Here is a 19,337-nt window from a genome sequence, read left to right on the forward strand (position 1 = left end):
GCAGTGGAGGAATGTGGCAAGGCAGGGGTCTGACCCAGGCGGCCTGACTTCAGTCTCAGAACAGGTCAGGAAAGAATAAAGTGGTTGGCATGAGCAGGACAATTGCTCCCTCCTCACGAAGTGTTTGTGGAGGGAAGGACCCTGGGAACTGTTCTTTCCTGGGGAAACTGAGGCCCAGGGCTGGGCTTGGGGCCCAGCCTGTTGCTGTGTGGTGCTGGACAAGCCTTTCCCCCTCTCTGGGCCTCAGTTTCCCTACCTGCCAAAGAGGGTGGTGAGGTCTCCAGGGGCCCTCTGCTCCAACAGGCTCCAATGTTAGTCTTGGGGCTGGTGCATCTACATGATGCCACTGGCCCCCAGCCCCCTTGGCTCCCTCAGGGCATGGGAGGGGGTGCAAGCAGGGGCCCCCTCGCCTGGCAGCTGCCCCTCCTAACTTCCTGTTTACAGCAGCTGCAGAGTCTCATCTCTTCACCCCAAAGCCATTATGATCACCATGGCAACCAGGCCGTGTTTGTTCCAACAGGTTGGCAGAACCTGACGCAAGACTGCAGGGGTGGAGGGCATCAGCTCCAAGATCCTGGCTCAGGACCCGCCAGCTCCCCAGGGAAGGACATTAGCTGCCCCCACCCCAATTCCCATCCTCTATAGAAGGAAGCCAAAGGGTGGCTGGTAGTATAGGGCCCAGGCCTCTCCCCTGCTTACCTGACTCATCTGTCCTAAGCAGCTGATGTATTTCCTGAGCAGCCCCTCCCCCATTTGCCTGGCTGTGCTGGGTCAGGATGGAAGCAGAGCCTGGGGCCAGAGCTTCCAGCAGAACCCATCCTGCAGTGCTGTCCCTGGACCCTGCAGTGCTGTCTTCCCCAACACTGGTGGTTCTGTGTATCATCCTGCTTAGACAGGCACCAGTGGCATGGATGTGAGTCTGGATCTAGAAACTGAGACAGGTGGTAACCCCATCAGAGCAGTGTCCACCCCATTCTGGGGTAAGGGGGGAGCACCACCTGGTCCTTTATGTACGGGGGAATGAAGAAGGCACAGATGTTCATGGTGGGCTGCCTCCCTGCATGCAGCTCCGTTCTGGAACCATGATCCTCCAGACTTTGGCCCCCACCCCAGCTCAGCTGACCCCTGACCTCCCCAGAGCCAACTGTCCTTGCCCCGGGCCTGAGCTGAAGTGAGTTCCAGGCCTGTCTGCTCCCCCTACTCCTGGCCTGGAGTCCCTCCTTAAAGACGACCTCCAGACTTCTCCAGATCATAGTCTGATCCCCCAAGTACAAGGTGCTCTGAGGGTCCAGCAGCACCGGCCAAAGGCAGGACAGGATTCTAAGGACCCTGTGCGTCTCAGACGAGTTCAGAACCTCTGAGCAGCCCTCAGGGTTCTCCAAGTGTGGTCGCAGGAGCCCCAGATGGTGGGGCCCCAGCCCAGACTTTTGGAATCAGCAGGTCTGGGGCAAGCCCGGCCATCTGTTTTTACAAGCTGTCCAGGTGGTGGAGATACAGAGGAGGGGAGCAGAGAGTAGGCTAGGAAGAGCACTGGAGGGGATCCAGCCCAGGCTGGTGTTCCAGCAGGCTGGGTGACCCAGCACGTGGCCCAGCCTGGGATTGTTGTGGGCGTTCGATGATACCATCGCCCCGAGTGCGGACTGTCCCCTGTTGAGAAAAGGAGCGGTTAGGAGGACCGCGGTGGCCGACTTCCCAAACCCAGGCCCAGTTCAGGTTGGTGTTGGGGACAGCGCTGAGCTGGGAGGGCGACTTTGGAGCTGACTGCGCAGTCCTTCCAGAAAAGTCTGCGCTGCGGATCCAGACATTTCTTACTTGGTTTCCTAGACTCTGGCTCTCCTGGGGCCCCTGGGAGGGGGGCCTGGCGCAGAGCAGAGCCTGCTGCCCACCTTGCATCCACTTGTGGGTAGACTGACAGCCCCGAGCCCCGTCCCTTGGGGGAGGGGCTGCCCGGCGGGCACCTGGGGCTCAGGGATCCTTGCCCCGCGCCGCTAGCGGCCGGAGCACAGCGGGGTGGGCGTGCAGTACTGGGGACGCGAGGGGCGGGGCGAGAGCGGTGGGGCGGGGCGAGCAGGCCTGGTCCCACCCCCGGCCCCTGCCGCTGCCGCCCTGGGCACCGCGACTCTCAGTTGTCCGCGCGCGGCTGAAGTGCTCGCGCAGCCTGGGCGTCCCCAGAGTCGGTGCGGAGCTCGGAGCCCACAGGAGCCCCGTCCCCGCGTCCCCACCGCCCGGCCCACGGTGAGTGCCGCGGGCTTCCGCCCAGCCGTCGAAACTCGATCCGGCGCCCCCTGGACGGACTGGGGCGCTGCTTGTCCGGCTCCCGCGCCACGCTCGCCGCCACCTCCGGGGCGCGAGGAGGTCGCAAAGATACGTCGTCGGCCCCGGGGAGACAGAGGCCGGCGTGCGCTTGAAAGAGCGGGCCTCGGGCTTTTTGCTCTTGTGCCCCTCGGTGCGCAGAAGCTGGACTGGGCGGGGGCGGGGTGCGCACTCAGGAGGGGCTGGGAGGCCATACCTCCCTACCGTGGGGATCGCGAGACGCCAGGACAACCGTCCCCTGCTGGCCCCGGGGATGCTCAGGGTGATCAGCCCCCTACTCCGACTCGGGACCCCATCCCAGCGGGAGGCTGCAGGTGGGGGCGGGGCCGAGGACCCCAGAGACGCTCAGCGGGGTTTCCCAGCCAACCCTCCAGGGAGGAAGACGCCCCCAGCGCCCCGCCCCTCCTGACTCCCACTGGCCCTGGCAGGACTTCTTGTCTCCCCCAAATCCCTCCAGGGGTCTGGGGGCGGTCAAAAAATTGACACCAAGGTTCCAAACTGCCCCCCGACCGACCGCCCACCAATGAGGGAAACAACCTGAGAGAACTACCCCCCTCCAAGTTCCTGCGAGAGGCTTCGGGAAGTGGAGGGACTGGAGGGAAGGGTGAGAGGGGGTATAAACGAGAGAAGTGGGAGGGAGGAACGCCGAGGTGGACAGGTAAGTAAAGACAGGGAAGAGGGGGCTGAGCTGGCTGGATGAGAGGGGCCCTTGGAGGAAGAACGAAGGGGGAGCATTTCATTTTAAATGCGTTCATTCTAGAAGCATGTAGCTAGCCTTTTACAGCTGGCCTCAGGCTTCAGAGCTGTAGGTCCACCTACAGAGCTGGTTTAAAAATGCAGAATCCTAGGCCCCTCCCTAGGGATCAGGTCGGGAGGAGACCCCAGGGAGCAGTATGTGTAGTGGGCAGTCCAGGTGACCTGCATCGGGGCGCTGTGTGCAGGGGAGCACTGTATGGAGAGTCAGTAAGGCCTCGGAGAGATGGGAGTCAGAAATCCTATAGGAAGAGTGAAGGGGGCCAGGTGGGGACTGAACCAGGAAGGGAAGACCAAGAGCGCAGCAGGGAGGGCCAGCTGGTGAGGCCAGACATCCTGCCACCCTCCCACCACCACACACACACACCCAGGGTAACATCGGTGGACCCCCTACCCCTAAGTCCCCGGGGACCGATTTCAGTAAGAAGGCCCCAGAGCTCTGAAAGTGGCCCTGGCTGGCCACTGGGGCCTCTGATGAGGGAGACAGAGCTGTCTCTCCACTTCACTCAGCTGCCAGGGACTCACCTGCCTCAGTGCCACTCCAGCCCCCAAGTGGGCTAGCAGGAGACAGCTTGGCTTTGAGCCCTGGGCTCCAGACCAGTCACCCCAGCCCCAGGCTGTAAAATGGGACAGTGACATCAATCCACTTAGCAGAATTACCATTTCCCATTCAACCCCACGATGGGCCTGTCACTTCGGCTAGGCCCTGGTGCCTGTGTGGCAGTCAGCTCCTTGGTAGGCCTCACTTTGTTCATTGGGCATATGGGACCTGGTGGCCACACATAAGCAAGGATGCAGTCATGTCCTATTCTGAGCTGCTACCCAGATCCAGGAGGGATGGAGACAGGAAGAGTGCAGGAAGGAGTCTCATGGGGCCCATTAGACAGATGAGGTGGGTGGTGTCCCCTTCAGCCTGATACCCAGCTCACTCTGCCCCGTGTAGGCTGAGAGCCCCTTCCTGGCGGTAGACCACACACCTATGGTTGATTACAGCTCTGGGCATGATGCTTGCTGGCTCCCAGGACCCAGGCTGTTGGGTGCAATGAGGTCATTACTGCTCAGGCAGTGTAGGGTTTCCAGGAGAACAGAGGGTTACCTGGACACATGCACCCAGATGCCACTCTTGCCCCCATCCTGGCAACGGGCTAAGGGAGGGAGCAGGGAGGGGCTGCTCAGCAGAGGGAGAGGCCAGACCACCTGGATTCAGGGACTCCAGACATGCCCAGAGCTTAGCGCTTGGACACCAGAGCCAGGGAAACCCTGGCTCCATCCCAGGTCGCCTGCTGGCTCTGTGGCCTTGGGCAGGTTCCTCACCCTAGGGCCTCAGTTTTCTTGTCTAGGTGAGGGGCGCAGACAGAGCTGCACCCCCTCTCCAGGGCTGGTCTGAGGATTATCAGGGGATATGGCTCTCCTCGCCTGGATCATTGTGTTCTCATGGAGACAGCCCCCCACCCTGCAGCTCAGGCCACTTGGCTCCTGCGTCATCTTTGTCTCTGGGACCGTGTGCCCCAGGAGCCCCTGTCAGACGCAAACGCAGCTGGCGGTTGCCCTGGCAACAGCTCAAGCAGCGGCTGCTCCCTAGCTTTTGGGGGCAGTGCGAGGGCAGCCTCTTCCTCTCATGATGCCTGGCCCCCTGGGGACCTCATGGCTGGCTATAAGGCAACAGCTCAGGAAGGCATAGGCCCAAGCTACTGAGCCCCCATCTTTTGGGGAGGCTCTTAGGGATAAGCACTGGCAGGTGTGAGGGGAAACCCTGAAGCACTGTCCCCGTAAGGGCCGAGCCACCTGCCCTCCCTGTTCCCAGCTCTTGGGTCTGGCCAGATGAGGCCCTCTGAGCCCAGTGTCCTCCGAGCTCCACAGGTCTGGGGTTGGAGGAACAGGGAGCAGGATGAGATGTTGCCTGCGCCTGGTGACCAGGGACAGCCATTCTGGATGTAGACTGAGATGCAGACCTGATTTGCTCAAGAAGTCTATTTAGGACCCCTGAGGTGCCAGGTGTGCCAGGGCCCCAGCTCTCCCAGCGGAGAGTAAGATTCTAAGGAAGAGACAAAGACAAGTCAAATGGAGACTTGCACGAACACAGGCGGGTTTCTTGAGCAGCGGGCAAGCTGACCTGGGCACACAGGGCAGGGGCAGGTCTGACTTGGCTTTCCCACTTCTAAGTGCCTGTGAGATCGGGGCGAGTACAGCTGGATCTGGCTGGGTCCCCATTTCCTCTTTTGTCAAATGGAAATGACAGTGCCTCCTGCTCCGGCTGACACAGACGAGTGAGCATCCACAAGGAGAGGGCCCAGACACAAGTGGGAAGGCCCCAGGTGGGCAGAGGGGAGCACTGTGTGTCCTGCACACAGAGGTCAGCAAGCCTAGTGCAGGGAGCCTGAGGGGTGTCACCCAGCGGCCAAGGTATCCTGGCCAGGGGGGAGGGTCTTCACTTTGCCCTGATGATTTTCAATGGGGGGACAAGGAGACTACTCTGGGGATCCAAGGAGCAGTGCCCAGGGCAGGTTGTTGCCTGACTCAGGGGAGAGGTGGGTACCTGGGCTGGGTGGTGCAATGGAAGAGGTGGCTCAAGGGCCCTTGGTGGCTTAGCTGTCATCCTGCCCTCCCTGCCGTGGTCTGCAGGAGACAGTGAGCCCCCAGGGGAGGTATGCAGGTGTGACAGTGTGCTGGGCCAGGGAAGACTGGAGACAGCTGTGAGAGACCCTCAGTCCTCAGAGGCATCCCAGGGCCCTGCCACCTGGACAGGAAGGTCTTCCCCATTGCTCAGAGGTGCCCACTTCTGGGGTCATGGGCTGCAGCCCCTCCCAGGGCTACAGTCTTGCTCAGTCTGAGCCCTGCCCCCACACATACAGGTACACAGAGCAGAATGACCAGGACTTAGCTGGCTTCAGGGGATGCAGGGGCAGGGGGCTGCCAAGCCCAGACCTATTCCTCCCTCAATGGAGGACTCCTCTCTGTTCCAGAGCATCTGGGCTACCCAAGCAGGATGCTGCATGGTGGCTTGGTTGCCATGGCAATGCGGGCACTTAAACTAGGCAAGAGAAGAATCAGGGACTGTGGCTCCATGCCCCACACTTCCCAGAAGGGGGAGCAGGCTGTGCTCCAGCAGGTAGTCCACGGGGTGAGGATGGGGCATTGAGGACCCCCCAGTGGCCCCTCCTGTTCATCCTGGCTACATGGGGTAAAGGCCCAGTTGCAGGGAAGGCCCTGGACTTGGAGGCCACAGCTCCAGGGGCCGTGCCACTGGGTTCCTCTGCAGGATGGGGACTCCAGGCATCCTGGGGAGAGTTTAGCCCCCTGTAGGGCCTTTGTCTGCCCTGGCCCCAAAGTGGGCCATGGGGTCTGCATGAGTTGGGCTTCACTCCCCCACATCTCTGTCCCCCCCAGCAAAGCTCCCATGAGAACAGGCACACCCTGTCATGTTGTCCTCAGACCCCAAGGGAACAGCTAGGGAGTCCCAGCCCTGCATGGGTAGGGGTGGCAGAACTCGCCCCACCTTCTCAGTGAAATTCAGGAGCTCCCAGTGATGGAGCACAGACTCCTCCGCTGGGCACTGCCATCACCTCTCAACAGCCTCATTGCATGCCCAAAGCCACCTTGGAGGCATCTCTTGTTTTGCAGATGGAGACACAAAGCCTTAGAGAGACCGAGAGACTTGCCTCAGATCACCTGGGCCCCTGGGTGCTCAGCACAGTCCTGGGCCTCTGCTCTCCTTACCCCTGCCTTGGGTGGCCTTGATGGTATCAGATGCCCTCCATCAGCCACCACTCCCCTAAAAGTGCCACCTGCCCCCATGGTGCTCTAATCAGGAGTCTGTTCCCAACTGCCAGGAACGGAGCTTCTGCTGAGTTTTGGCTAATTCAGCAACTGCTCAATGTGGCATCTGATGTGATTCTGGGGGACGGTAAGGCAATGCCAGTGAGCAAACCAACATATGGGCAGACTGGAGGCCATGACTATGCTCTCTGCCCGCAGGCTGCCCACCATGTCCACTTTGCTGGAGATCAAGAGCAGCGTGCTCAGGCAGGTGCAGGTGTGCCCTTCCTTCCGCCGGAGGACTGAGGAGGAGCCGGGGAGCACCAGTGTCGAAGCACAGGAGCCCGCCGCCACCGGGGCCTGGTGGGTGCCCCACGGCCCTCTCCCACATGGTCACAGCCATCTGGCCTCCCTTCCTTCAATGGACCTCACACACCAGCTGCCCAGTATGGCCCCTCAGGGGAGCCCAGGAAGGTGTGAACCCAAGGCCATGGGAGGCACTGGGTTCATCACCCTGGGCCCCTAGACAGGCAAGGACCCGGCGAATCTCCCTGGGTCATAGGGGCCAGCATGTGCTGTGAGCTGAAGCTAACTCCCAGCCTGGCCCTTCTTGGCAGGAAACCCGGAGATGGTGTGGAGTTCTTCGCCCAGATGCGCCTCATCCTCAAGAAGGGGGAAGGCAGACAGGGCCTGCCATGCCCCGAGGTGAGGACAGATGAAGGCACTGCTGCCCAGCATGGGGGCGCCCTATCTGGCCTCCACCCTTGACTCCCCCCTTCCCTCAAGCGCTCCCCCACCAGCTGGCCCCAGGAGCCTGGGGGCTGATTACAGCCAGGATCCCCACCCACCGAGGCCCTTACCCTGCGCCCCCTCACAGGTCCTCTTGCGCAGCAGCTCACCAGCCCCCACAGAGCCCGTGGACCCCAGCCGTGGTCTGAGAGCCCTGACCCAAGAGGAGGTAAGGGGGACAGGGGTCTGGCCCCAGGGAGGGGCTGTAAGCACCTCTGCATGCCAGCCCAGAGTCTGGGGACAGGTGGACACAAAGGTGGGAGGGGTGGGCGGGCCAGACCTCCCCTTGATAGCAAGCAGAGGTCAGGGGTGAGGAGGGGCCCCCAGGGGAGGGCCTGGCAGGTGTAAAGGCACAGAGACAGGGACTGGGACCTCCTCCAGTAGGTGGAGCTGCTGAGGGCTGGAGGCTAGGCACACAGGGTGGACCCGAGGAGCCTGAGATCCCCTGTGGCCAGGACTCAGGTCCTGGGGCTGAGAGGATACAGGGACTGGGTGGCTAGGCCTCAGGACGTGCTTCCCACCCCAACTGCAGGTGGAGATGCTCTACGAGGAAGCCTTGTACACGGTCCTTTACCGCGCAGGGACCATGGGCCCTGACCAGGTGTACGACCAGGAGGCCCTACTGGGCTACCTTCAGCAGGTGAACCCTGTTAGCCCCGCCCACCCTGCTGACCTGGCCCCACCCATCTCTGGGGAGGATTGGGACCCTCTTCCCCACCTGCCGATGTCATCATCATTTGAACAACACACACCAATTTTCCCCACATACACAACATACACACACGTGCAGGCAGGCACACACAGGCTGACAGCTGTGCTCCGAAGGACAGAGTGATAGACACACAGACACATTCAAGCAGGAAAACACAAAAACGGACAGATGGACTCAGAGACAGATACAAACACCACCAGAAAAGACTGGAAGACAGATGTAGGACAAAGAAGGATGGACTGACACACTCAGAAAAAGGTAGAAAAGACAAACCAACTTGTGGATAGATACACCATTCTTCCTCACCTGTGTGTGCTCCCCCAACCACGTGAGGCCCCCAGGACCATGGTCAGCCTGGCTTTGTGGGTACCTGGGCTCTCACACCTGCCCCTCCTCCACAGGTGTTTGGCACCAGCCCCGAGGAGCATGCAGAGGCCATGGAGCGTGTGAAGAAGGCCAAGGTGAGGCTGCCACCTGCCTGGGCAGATTCCAGCCAGTGAGGTCGTCGTGTGTAGGGACTTGGGGGTGAAGGGGAATGGAACCTGGCTGTGTCTGGTCCACACTGAGCTCTGAGAGACCCTCAGCATCCCCTCACCTGCAGGCCCCTACATATGCCCTGAAAGTCTCCGTCATGCGTGCCAAGAACCTGCTGGCCAAAGACCCCAACGGTGAGTGGGGGCTGGCTGGGACCTTGGCCGGGCCCAGGGCTGAAGGTCATGGGGTAGAGGGGGCACCTGGGGTCAGGGGACAGGGGCTTAGGCACCCACCCTGTCCCAGGCTTCAGTGACCCGTACTGCATGCTGGGCATCCTGCCGGCCTCGGGTGCACCGCGGGAGCCAGGCCCACAAAAGGAGCAGCGCTTCAGCTTCCGCAAAGGCAGCAAGCGTGGTGGCCCACTGCCGGCCAAGTGCATCCAGGTCACTGAGGTCAAGAGCAGCACCCTGAACCCCGTGTGGAACGAGCACTTCCTCTTGTAAGGCCCCTTGCCTATCTGGGTGGCAGGGTGGTCAGGCGGGATCTGCCGCAGTGCAAAGCTGGGCCAGGGGATGCATGCAGGCAGCTGTGACTGCTGAGGGCACCGAGGCTGGTGGTCCTATGCCCACTTTCCTGAAGAGGAAACTGAGGCTCAGAAACTCTTCCTGCCCCAGCCCTGGGTACAAGATCACCCCGGACCCTCATGAGCATTTCTCTCTTCTCCTTATAGTGAGATCGAGGATGTCAGCACAGACCAGCTGCACCTGGACATCTGGTATAGGCCCCTGTGTCCTGCAGGGCAGGGGATGTGGGCACCTCTGGTCAGGAGGCAGTGGGAGGGGGCAGTCAAAGCCAGGCTAGGCTTCAGACAAGCAGGTCCCCTGACTTGCCCTGCCTCCAGGGATCATGATGATGACGTGTCCCTGGTAGAAGCCTGCAGGAAGTTGAATGAAGTCATCGGTCTGAAGGGCATGGGCAGGTATGGCCGGTGGGACACTTGTGCCCCCAGACTCTGCTCATAGCTGGGCCTTGGGATCAGTGGGTGGTGTGACACCCACCCTGCTGTGTGTAGGTATTTCAAACAGATTGTCAAGTCTGCCCGTGCAAATGGGACAGCAGGGCCCACGGAGGACCACACTGATGACTTCCTGGGGTGTCTCAACATCCCCATCCGAGTGAGTGGGTGTGGATGCCCCACCTTCCTGGGATACTGCTGGTGATTCTGCCCTGGGATCCCCCAAGAGTTTTCCATCCTTTTCAGGATGGGGGCACCGTTCAGTAGAGGGGTGTGGGTAGGACAGCCTCCTGGAGCCTCTTGTGTCCAGGCACCCCTGAGCACTCACTGTGTGCTGGTCACCCGTGCTGAGTGGGAAGTGGAGGACTGTGTTCTCCCCCAGATCCCAGAGATAGTCTGTGTGGGAGGAAGAGGGAGGCAGAATGGTCAGTCTGACCCCGTTTCCCCCAGGAAGTGCCGGTGGCTGGTGAAGATCGCTGGTTCAAGCTGGAACCGCGTTCCAGCGCCTCCCGCGTGCAAGGAGACTGCCAGCTGGTCCTCAAGCTGATCACCACACAGGTGGGAGCCAAAGGGGGCCTCCGCCCTGCAGCCCTGCACCCCAGCCCACCGGCTCGGGCAGGGCTGGTGACTGATGGACCATGCGTTCCAGAGGGACACGAGCATGAGCCAGCGCGGGCGGTCGGGCTTCCAGTCCTACCTGCTGTTGCTCAGCCGTCTGCTACAGTTCGAGCACCGAGCCGAGGAGGTAGCGCCGCCCTCTGGACCCCGGGGCGGCCGGCGCGGCCGGCGCGGCGTGGGGAGGGCGAGCTGGGGAGGCTGGAGACCGAGAGGGAGTGGGGGTCTCCCGCCTCCACCCACGCCCAGCCCGCCCCCTAGCCCAACTCGAGCAGCTGGCGCGGTGAGCTTAGCGGGCCTGCTGCCACCGTTCTCTGCCTGCACGGCGCTCAGAGCAACCTGTCGGCGCTGCAGCTGGCGGTGCTGTGAGTGGGCGTGGCCGCGAAGCGAGGGGCGGGGCCTCGATGGGCGGAACTGCACGTGAATGGGCAGGGCGCGGAAAGGGGCGGGGCCCGGGAAGGGGCTGTGCAGTGAGTTGGGAGGCGCGGGGTCCCTCGGGGGGCGGGGTCCGATGCGGCTGCCCTGATCTTGGGACGGGCCCGGCAGGCATTGGCAGGTTAGCAGCCGCCACCATCAGACCTGCACTCTGGACTACGGCTACCTGCTGGGGCTGCTGGAGGACATGCAGGCACACTGGGAGGAGGCGGCCTCGCTGCCGCAGGAGCAGGTGGGCTCGGCCACGTGGGCTGAAAATGCTGTTCCTAGATGGTGTGCTGTGGGGCCGTTTGGGGTGGGGCACAAAGGGAAGGCCAGAGTCCTGCTCCTGTGGGGTGCACAGCCTGCGGGGGCATAAGGGAATTGAACACAAATGGACAGACTGCATGATCTAGGAGAGCAAGTGCTGGGCGGTACCAGCATGGGGATGTGCGATACTGAAATGGAGTTCCGCGGGATGGGAGCCATGCTGCTTCAGACCCGGGAGGAACGGAGGGACAGGGCCAGCTCTCAGGACTGGAGCAGAAAGAACTTCGGTGGTTCAAAGGCCCTGAGGGCATCTGTGCCTCCAGGGGGAGCTGTGGAAGCTGGGGTTGGAAAGGCCAGCAGAAGGAGGCACATGGGGTTGGAAGTCACCGCAGGGAGGGTGCTCTTCAGGGCAGAGCCTGGGGGGACTGGCTGGCCCTCCCTGCCTCACTCACTTTTGAAGGGCCGTGTCCCTCCAGGAGGAGAGCCTGGCGGACAGCTTCTCTGCCTTCTCTGAGTTTGGGCTTCAACTGCTGCGCCAGATCCGAGACTACTTTCCTGCCACCAACAGCACAGCCGTCTACCGCCTGGAGCTGCTGTTGAAGTGGGTGCAAAGGCTGGCACCACGGGCTGGGGTAGGGGACTGGGGGGGGCAGCCTCAGTCAACCGGTGGCCCCTTGCCCAGGTGTCTCAGCAAGCTGCAGCTCTTCCAACCTTCCTTTGAGATCTGCCCCTTTGAGACGGAGCTGAACATGGATGTTGCTGCTGCCCTGAAGGTGTGTCTGGTAGCTTGGTTTGGGCTAACCACCCAGTCCCTGCCCTGTGCCCTGCAGCTGCCCTGACCCCAGCTGGACCACACACACTTCATTGCCCTTGTGCCCTCCCACCAACCACGCTACCTTGGTGGCTCCCCTTGCAGAGAGGCAATCGCGACTGGTACGACAGGCTCCTGAATGCACAGAGCCCTCGTGAGCAGGTGCGACTCAGGGAGGGCGTAGCTGCAGGGAAGTGGGGAGGAGGGTGGCAGGTGGGTGCCGGCCAGAAGGTCATTGTGCTGGGCTTCTTTGCAGCCAGGGCCACAGCGCCTTGCTGGGCTGGTCAAGTTGGCTGACGCTGTCTACGAAGACCTGCAGTCCTGCTACGGCATCTACGCCAGCCTCTTCCACAGGTGGGGTCAGAGCTAGTCCTGCTGCCCCTGCACCTGGCACTTCCAGGCTGGGGAGCAGGGCGAGCAGGTGTCTGACGTGTGTCCTTTGCAGCATCATCAAGGTCGACTTCTTCACCCTCACCTTCCGGCAGCTGGAGCGGCTGGTGAGAAGGGGGAGTAGGGAAGAGGTCCTGGCTGGGAAGGAGCCTGATTTCCTTGTTGCTGGCAGCCTGATTCCACTCTCCTGAGCAGGTGGCTGAAGAAGCATGGGTGCTGACGGAGGAACTGAGCCCCAAGATGACCCTCGAGGTGGCCTCAGGGCTCTTTGAGCTCTACCTGACCCTGGCAGACATCCAGCGCTTTTGGAATAGCATCCCGGGCCGGTGGGTCTCCTGCCCTCACCCTAGCCTTCCCCCACCCATCTTCTCTGGGAGGGCTCTGGGACAGGAGGCCAAGGGTTCTGTGCAGGAGGCTCTCCCCAGTGCCTTCTTAGGCTGGGAGCCTGTGATATGTTAGCTCAAGGTGTCTGGGTCAGGGAGAACTCTGACTGGCCTCCCACTGCAGAGACAGCCGCTCCCTCGCCCTGGCTGGCATCCACGCCCCATTCCTGCCCGCTGTGAAGCTTTGGCTGCAGGTGCTGCGGGACCAGGCCAAGTGGAGGCTTCAGGGAGCTGTGGATGTGGACACTGTGAGTGAGCACCCAGGCCTGAGGGTTGTGGCTCCACTGGGGTACCCCTCTAACCCAGGCCCCCTCCTGCTTCCTAGCTGGAGCCCACGGATGCCTCCTCTAAGCACAGCAGCTCCGCGGCCACTGCGAGCCTCTGCTTCAGCCACATCCAGGAGCTGTGGGCCCGCCTGGCATGGCCTGACCCTGTCCAGGCCCAGGGGTTGGGTACCCAGCTCAGCCAGGTGGGGAACTATGGATCAGGAAGTGATTGGGGTCTGGAGGGGCATGTCCAAAGGACAGTTCGTGAGCCCCCATCTCCCACCCCAGGACCTGTGTGAAGCCGCCCTCTTCTACACAGACCTGCTGCGGAAGAAGGTGGACTCTCAGCCTGGGGCTGCAGGCGAGGCAGTGAGCGAGGCGGTGAGCTGGGGGGCAGACAGGTGGGCAGTGGTTGTGGGGGGACAGGAGGCCCGGTGGGGCCACCACACAACTGCCAGCCCACGTCTGTCTGGCACACCTTCTCAGCTCTGCGTGGTCCTCAATGACGTGGAGCTCTTGCGCAAGGCTGCGGGCCAGGCGCTGCGAGGACTGGCCTGGTCGGAGGGGGCTGCAGGGCTTGAGGGAGCGCTCCCACGCCCCCTGCTCAGCTGCACGCAGGCCCTGGATGAGGACCTGCAGCGGGAGGCCCGCACTGTGACGGCACACCTGACCTCCAAGGTATGCAAGGACCATGGGACAGACATCAGCTGCCCCCTCCCCACACCCCTTCTCCGTGCTGAGTGTGGCCCTCCCTCAGATGGTGGGTGACATCAGGAAGTACGTGCAGCACATCAGCCTCTCACCTGACTCCATCCAGAATGACGAGGTGAGTGCCCCACCAGGTGAGGGCTTGGGCGCAGCTGGGAATGCATGTGTGGGGTGGGGGCCGAGACTCAGGCCTGAGGCCCCTGCCCGCAGGCTGTGGCCCCACTCCTGAAGTACCTGGATGAGAAGCTGGCTCTGCTGAATGCCTCGCTGGTGAAGGAGAACCTGAACAGGTATGGTCCAGGGCAGATGGGGCAGGGCCTGGTCCAGGGCAGCCCAGGGTCTGGTCACCCCTGCTGTGCCCCTGCAGGGTGCTGGAGGCCCTCTGGGAGCTGCTCCTCCAGGCCATTCTGCAGGCCCTGGGGGCAAACCGTGACGTGTCTGCTGACTTCTATGGGCGATTCCACTTCACACTAGAGGTAGGGCCGCTAGTCCTCCCCACGCCCCTGCTGGTCCTGAGCGACAAGGCTGCTGAGCTGCCCCACGGCACTGCTGTGCCCTGCTGCCCCCTGCTGGGAAGCCAGGCCTTCCCATCCAGGACAGCGCCTCCTCTGGGAATCCACCAGGGCAATGTTTCCTACCCTGCAACCAACCTCTGTCAGCAGCACCTGGCATACCTGTTATGACAGCTACCTGGCTCCAGGCACTGGCATTTTCCCAGGCTTCCTGGGGGCTTCTGATGCACCCCAGGTGTGAGTGGCTCTGTCCTGGGTTCCTGAGAGCCCGAGCCAGGTGCTGCTCAAGGCTCCGTTTACCACCTTGGTCCCCAGCACCCACCGTGTCTGACATCTCTCCCTTCTTGCTCCACCTCAGGCCCTGGTCAACTTTTTCCACGCTGAGGGCCAGGGTCTGCCCTTGGAAAGCCTGAGAGACGGAAGCTACAAGGTGAGGCCTGGCCCTGGGGCCTCTGAGAGAGGAAGGGGGAGGTGTGGACATCAGGGACCGGAGTTTGAGTTCAGCCACCCCCATGCGTGAAATGGGGCGTGAGGAGCAGCACTGTGCTGCCGCGTCACCCAGCGCCCGCCTCCTTCCTGCAGAGGCTGGAGGAGGAGCTGCGCCTGCACCAGTGCTCCACGAGGGAGTGCATCGAGCAGTACTACTTGGACAAGCTCAAACAGGTAGTGCGGCCCAGGCGCAGGCACGAGGCCCCGCCCCGGGAGTCACCGAGCTCCGCTCACCAGCCCCCTGGCCTTTCCACAGAGATCTCTGGAGCAGAACCGGTTTGGGCGTCTCAGCGTCCGCTGCCACTACGAGGCAGCCGAGCAGCGGCTGGCGGTGGAGGTGCTGCACGCGGCTGACCTGCTACCCCTGGACGCCAATGGTGCGGGCGAGGGGTGGGGCAGGGCGGGAGGGGCGGGGCCAGCCGGGCGGGGCCCGCTTACAGCTGTGTTCCTAGGCCTCAGTGACCCCTTCGTCATCGTGGAGCTGGGCCCACCGCACCTCTTCCCACTGGTCCGCAGCCAGAGGACCCAAGTCAAGAGCCGGACGCTGCATCCCGTGTACGACGAGCTCTTCTACTTGTGAGTGTCCCTCCCCACCCTGCCTACCCCGAGCGGGAAGCAGGACTACAGGTGACGACCCTCCTCCCTTGCAGCTCCGTGCCAGCGGAGGCGTGCCGCCGCCGTGGCGCCTGTGTGCTATTCACCGTCATGGACCACGACTGGCTGTCCACCAACGACTTCGCGGGCGAGGCGGCCCTGGGCCTGGGCAGCATTGGCGGCGTCGCAAGGCCCCAGGTTGGAGGGAGCGCGAGGGCCGGGCAGCCGATCACCCTGCACCTGCGCCGGCCCAGAGCCCAGGGTGAGCCAGGGGCAGGGCTGGGCGGGGGTGGGGGCGGAGTGGGGCAGGGCTGGTGGGACCTGACACCGGCCCGGCCCTCTCACCTGCCCGCAGTGAAGTCAGCGCTTAGGATGCTAGAGGGCCGCACCAACAAGGAGGCGCAGGAGTTTGTCAAAAGACTCAAGGAGCTGGAGAAGTACATGGAAGCGGATCCCTGAGCCGCTGCGGCCGTTAGCCCAGACCCTCCCCAAGTCCCCGTGATGTCCTGTCACTCTGTGGTCAGCTCTGTGCAGCCAGGGCTTGCGGAGGACCCTCCCCTGCTTCATGGTGTGCACACTGTGACTGGACTCCCCAGCTCCTATCTGCCCTGGCCTTGTGGCATGTGCTGTGAACCCTGTATGCCCAGTAAGCCCCACCCCACTCTGGATCTGGGAAGCTTGGGCAGGGCCTGGCCAGCAGCTGCCCTCCGCAACCCTAGTAGAGAGAACAGGGTTCTCAGTGGGGTGGCCTTGCCCCCCAGGTGGTCCCTGGGGACATTTTTGGTGGTCAGTCACAAGCAGGAAGTGTTGAAGGTGGTGCTACTGGCACCAGTGGGTAGAGGCCAGGAATGCTGCTTGACATCCTGCAATGAACACTCCAACAAAGAATAGTCCACCCTCAAATATCACCAGTGACACAGTGGAGAAGTTTGTCCTAGAGGAAGATCTACCTCTGTCTCCTGGGGGGTGGTGTGGGAGTGGGCTGGGAAAAGGCCTCACTAGGCAGAGAGGCAGGAAGGCCTGGATTTCCAAACTGGACAACCCAAGCTTTGGAGAGAGAGGGTGAGCATCTGCAGTGTCCTCATACTCTCCGGCTACAGGGTTCTCCATCTTAGATGGCATATGGAGGAAGGTTTGCCCAAGAGCTGTATAGGTGCCCAGTCCCCACCTAGCTCATAGGCCCAGGAGAGGGTCTCAGGAGGCTGGTGGGTCTGTGTAAGGGGCTCTGTGCCAACTGTCTTAACTGTCCAACTTCTCCTTTCATGTATGCACGGGTACCCACACAAGTCCTACTCTCCAGCCCCATCCCCTTCTCGGCAGGGTCTGCCTCACTAGAACCTGAGGGTCTGGTTGAACCCCCCCAGCCAAGTGGAAAGAAACAGAGGCTCACACTGGGGTGTCCTTGGCTTGCAGCTTCATTGGGAGTGCTCTGAGGCAGGACCCAGAGCAAGGCTGTGTTAAAAGTGCTGGGAGAGAACCTGGGCAGGGTCCAGTCCTGCTGGCAGATGCAGGGGGCCAAGGTTACCAGGCCTGTGTGAGTTCTCATCAGTTCTGCTGCTGTATCCAGATCCCCTTGTCACTCTGCTCCAAAAATAGATGTCTGCAACTTTCAGTCCCTCTGCCGTTTCTTGATTCCTTTCCAAAGCTCAGTGGGGACCCTGGCCTCAGTCCCTTGCTCTGGAGTCTCTTCCTCTTCAGAGCAGCTACTGCTGCTACTGTCTCTCCCGTCCTTGGGGTCAGGCCCAAGTTCCTCAGACTCATCTTCACTATCACTGCGAGTACCATCTGTCGGTAGCCTGGGAGGGAGGGGTGTGCTCACTGGCCAGTTTGAGGTGACCCCCTCCTCTAACTCACCCACCAAAGCCTCCAAGCTGAAATCAGATTCCTCCTACTCCCTGTACCCTCAAAACCAAAACCTCTCCAGGGGGACGTCCACCCTCCCTTTTCAGCAGTCAGAAAAGAATCCTGGTGGTGTTTAAGGACACCCCCCCACCCACACCCGGCAGCAGGGGCTGAGGCCAAAGGCAGAGTGGAGCCCTGGGTCTGAGCTGTCATGAAACTGGGAAGTCTGAGGACCTACCAGGTGCCAGCCACGGGCCTGTTAGGGTTTGCACACTCCCGCCCTGAATCCACGTCAAAGGGATCTGAGCCAAGGAATCAAAGAGGAAAGTGACCTATAGGTGAGCTGAGAGCAGAGCCATGTGTCCTACAAGCTGTGGCAGGAAGGGCACCCAAACCATGGGCTTCTCAAAGGAGGTGGCAGCCGTAGAGGGCCCCGGCTCCCACCCGGGGGGCTTGTGTCCATGCCAGGCCTCACCGATGTCTTCCTCCTCAGGGTGCTCCTTGGCGTGGGCCAGGAACTCCTGCTCTGCTTGCAGCACTTCCTCTGGGCCACTGCAGGCTGCGTACTTGTCCAGGAGCTGGCGGTTCAGGTCTAGGAAGCCCTTACCCCACTTGAACTTCCTTAGCAAGATGACAGCAAGGTCTGAGAAGCCTGTTGGTGCAAGAAAGAGGGATTCCACGGATGTGGAAATTCCTCTTTTATCACCCTGGCTGCTAGGCTGCTGCTGTCTCAGGACATAAAAATCCCTCAAGACAACACCCCACCAGCCAGACCCATGCCCACTCGCTGGCCTCTGCCTCTGTAGCCCACTAAGTCCCCCAGGAAGTCTTACAGGGCCACCAAGCTGGGCCTCCACATGGACCATAAATTCTCTGGAGATGTGTTAACAAAGGGCTATCGGCAGTGGTGGCAAGACAACGAGGGCCAAACACCAGTGCTAGTAGGCCAGCTGTTCTGCCTCCACCTCAGCCTCACAGGGTGAGGACTCCAAGTGGGTCCTGGGATGAAACCCTGGCTGGTCCATTTGACCACCTCCCTGCACATCATCATGCTCCTCCTGGGACTTGCAACAGAAAACACACTGCCAGGAGCACAGCCAGACCCCCAGGTTGCCAGGCCCCAAACTCACCCAGGATGCAGAAGGTGGCAGCAAAGGCCTCCACACAGGACAGCCTGCAGGGCCGGCCGTAGTTCACAGGGTTGGCGGCCACCAGGTGGGGCAGGAGCCGCAAATGGCTCCCCCGCATCTTCCCAAACGGTGTTTCGTCCAGCCTGGCCCAGGAGCAATCAATGACGGCGACCCCAGACTCTGCCACCAACTGTCTGCCAAGATCCGTGTAGGGCTAGTTTCTGGGGTCAACCTGGTGCTAGTCCCAGGGCAGATATGTCCTTGGATACTAGCCTCACTGGGGATACAGGAACATCATTCCTCCACCCCGAACACCCCCAAGGAGCCTCATGGGTCAAGTTTTTGAACTAGAATTGTGGGTGTGGCTGTTCCCTGAGAAGGCTCATTTACTCAACAAACGTCTGTTTAAGCCTTCTACATCCTGAGCTCTGTGCTAGGCAATGGGGGCAAACTGGACACATCAATACAAGTAGGTGAGACCTGAAAGTAAGGACGCGCCAGAGTCAAGGGCTTACTAAGACGAGAGAGTCCAGGGAGACACCCCGCCCACTTCCTACCCCAACCCTGTCCTCTCCCACCTACCTGTCTGCGGGGGACACGTACTGGGAAGCAACTGGGCTGAGCACGAGGCCGCCGAACCTGTGGCCCAGGCGCAAGCAGCGTACCAGTCCCAGGCGGGCCAGCTTACGGCCAGTGCAGCGCCGGGGGTCGCAGTGGCCCAGCTCCCACATGGCTAGTGCGACGGGTAGCCGCGCCAGACGCGGGTCGCCCTCGGCCTCGGCTGCCTCTGACTCCACGGTTGCTGCACGGGGCAGAGAAGGGAACCTGGCTTCAGGTGCGGCTTCTTGGCCTAGTCCTGGGCCTGCGACCCCCGGCACCACTCCCGATTACTCCCCACTCACCGCGCAGCGCGGCGCCCACCTCCTCGGCGAAGGCCTCCAAAGAGCGGCCCGCAGGGCGCCGAGTGCGGCCGCCTTCGGCCCCTGGCCCGCGCGATGCTCTCCGTCGGCCCATAGCGGGAGCAGGGTTTCAGGCAGCACCCGGGCCGCACACCTGCGCAAGCGCTGTACGCAACTTCCGGTTCCGGCGCGCGCGTGACTG

At 61.9% G+C, this 19,337-nt stretch overlaps 2 protein-coding genes across 2 annotated transcripts; one reads left to right on the forward strand and one right to left on the reverse strand.

The window, feature by feature from the left end:
• The first annotated feature begins 2,098 nt into the window (after positions 1 to 2,098).
• On the forward strand, positions 2,099 to 16,876 carry BAIAP3 (BAI1 associated protein 3). The gene is made up of 34 exons (XM_072942360.1): positions 2,099 to 2,235; positions 7,042 to 7,185; positions 7,440 to 7,527; positions 7,700 to 7,780; positions 8,144 to 8,251; positions 8,725 to 8,784; positions 8,925 to 8,991; positions 9,101 to 9,296; positions 9,528 to 9,572; positions 9,699 to 9,776; positions 9,870 to 9,972; positions 10,263 to 10,370; positions 10,462 to 10,557; positions 10,689 to 10,792; positions 10,974 to 11,094; positions 11,588 to 11,712; positions 11,794 to 11,884; positions 12,028 to 12,084; positions 12,179 to 12,276; positions 12,368 to 12,419; positions 12,508 to 12,638; positions 12,820 to 12,943; positions 13,021 to 13,164; positions 13,250 to 13,342; positions 13,448 to 13,639; positions 13,719 to 13,787; positions 13,880 to 13,959; positions 14,037 to 14,145; positions 14,540 to 14,611; positions 14,764 to 14,844; positions 14,927 to 15,047; positions 15,123 to 15,246; positions 15,321 to 15,526; positions 15,620 to 16,876. Exons 2-34 carry the CDS (start codon positions 7,052 to 7,054, stop codon positions 15,721 to 15,723), a joined length of 3,462 nt encoding a protein of 1,153 aa, XP_072798461.1. The 5' UTR covers positions 2,099 to 2,235; positions 7,042 to 7,051; the 3' UTR covers positions 15,724 to 16,876.
• TSR3 (TSR3 ribosome maturation factor) lies at positions 16,662 to 19,311 on the reverse strand. Its single transcript, XM_006204250.4, has 6 exons — positions 19,139 to 19,311; positions 18,819 to 19,038; positions 18,237 to 18,430; positions 17,582 to 17,758; positions 17,345 to 17,408; positions 16,662 to 17,060 (listed from the first exon to the last, which is right to left on the reverse strand). Exons 1-6 carry the CDS (start codon positions 19,248 to 19,250, stop codon positions 16,874 to 16,876), a joined length of 954 nt encoding a protein of 317 aa, XP_006204312.1. The 5' UTR covers positions 19,251 to 19,311; the 3' UTR covers positions 16,662 to 16,873.
• Positions 19,312 to 19,337: the final 26 nt, after the last annotated feature.

This window comes from Vicugna pacos, chromosome 18 (genome assembly GCF_048564905.1).
Source record: "Vicugna pacos chromosome 18, VicPac4, whole genome shotgun sequence".
Lineage (NCBI taxonomy): Eukaryota > Metazoa > Chordata > Mammalia > Artiodactyla > Camelidae > Vicugna > Vicugna pacos.

Coding starts and splice junctions, on each gene's coding strand:
- BAIAP3 (XM_072942360.1), top strand. CDS start 7,052: ATGTCCACTTTGCTGGAGATCAAGAGCAGCGTGCTCAGGCAGGTGCAG. Junction 12,085..12,178: donor CACAGAGCCCTCGTGAGCAG/GTGCGACTCAGG, acceptor GCTTCTTTGCAG/CCAGGGCCACAGCGCCTTGC. Junction 12,639..12,819: donor TGGAATAGCATCCCGGGCCG/GTGGGTCTCCTG, acceptor CTCCCACTGCAG/AGACAGCCGCTCCCTCGCCC.
- TSR3 (XM_006204250.4), bottom strand. CDS start 19,250: ATGGGCCGACGGAGAGCATCGCGCGGGCCAGGGGCCGAAGGCGGCCGC. Junction 18,431..18,818: donor TACGTGTCCCCCGCAGACAG/GTAGGTGGGAGA, acceptor GGATCTTGGCAG/ACAGTTGGTGGCAGAGTCTG. Junction 17,409..17,581: donor CCCTGAGGAGGAAGACATCG/GTGAGGCCTGGC, acceptor TCCTTGGCTCAG/ATCCCTTTGACGTGGATTCA.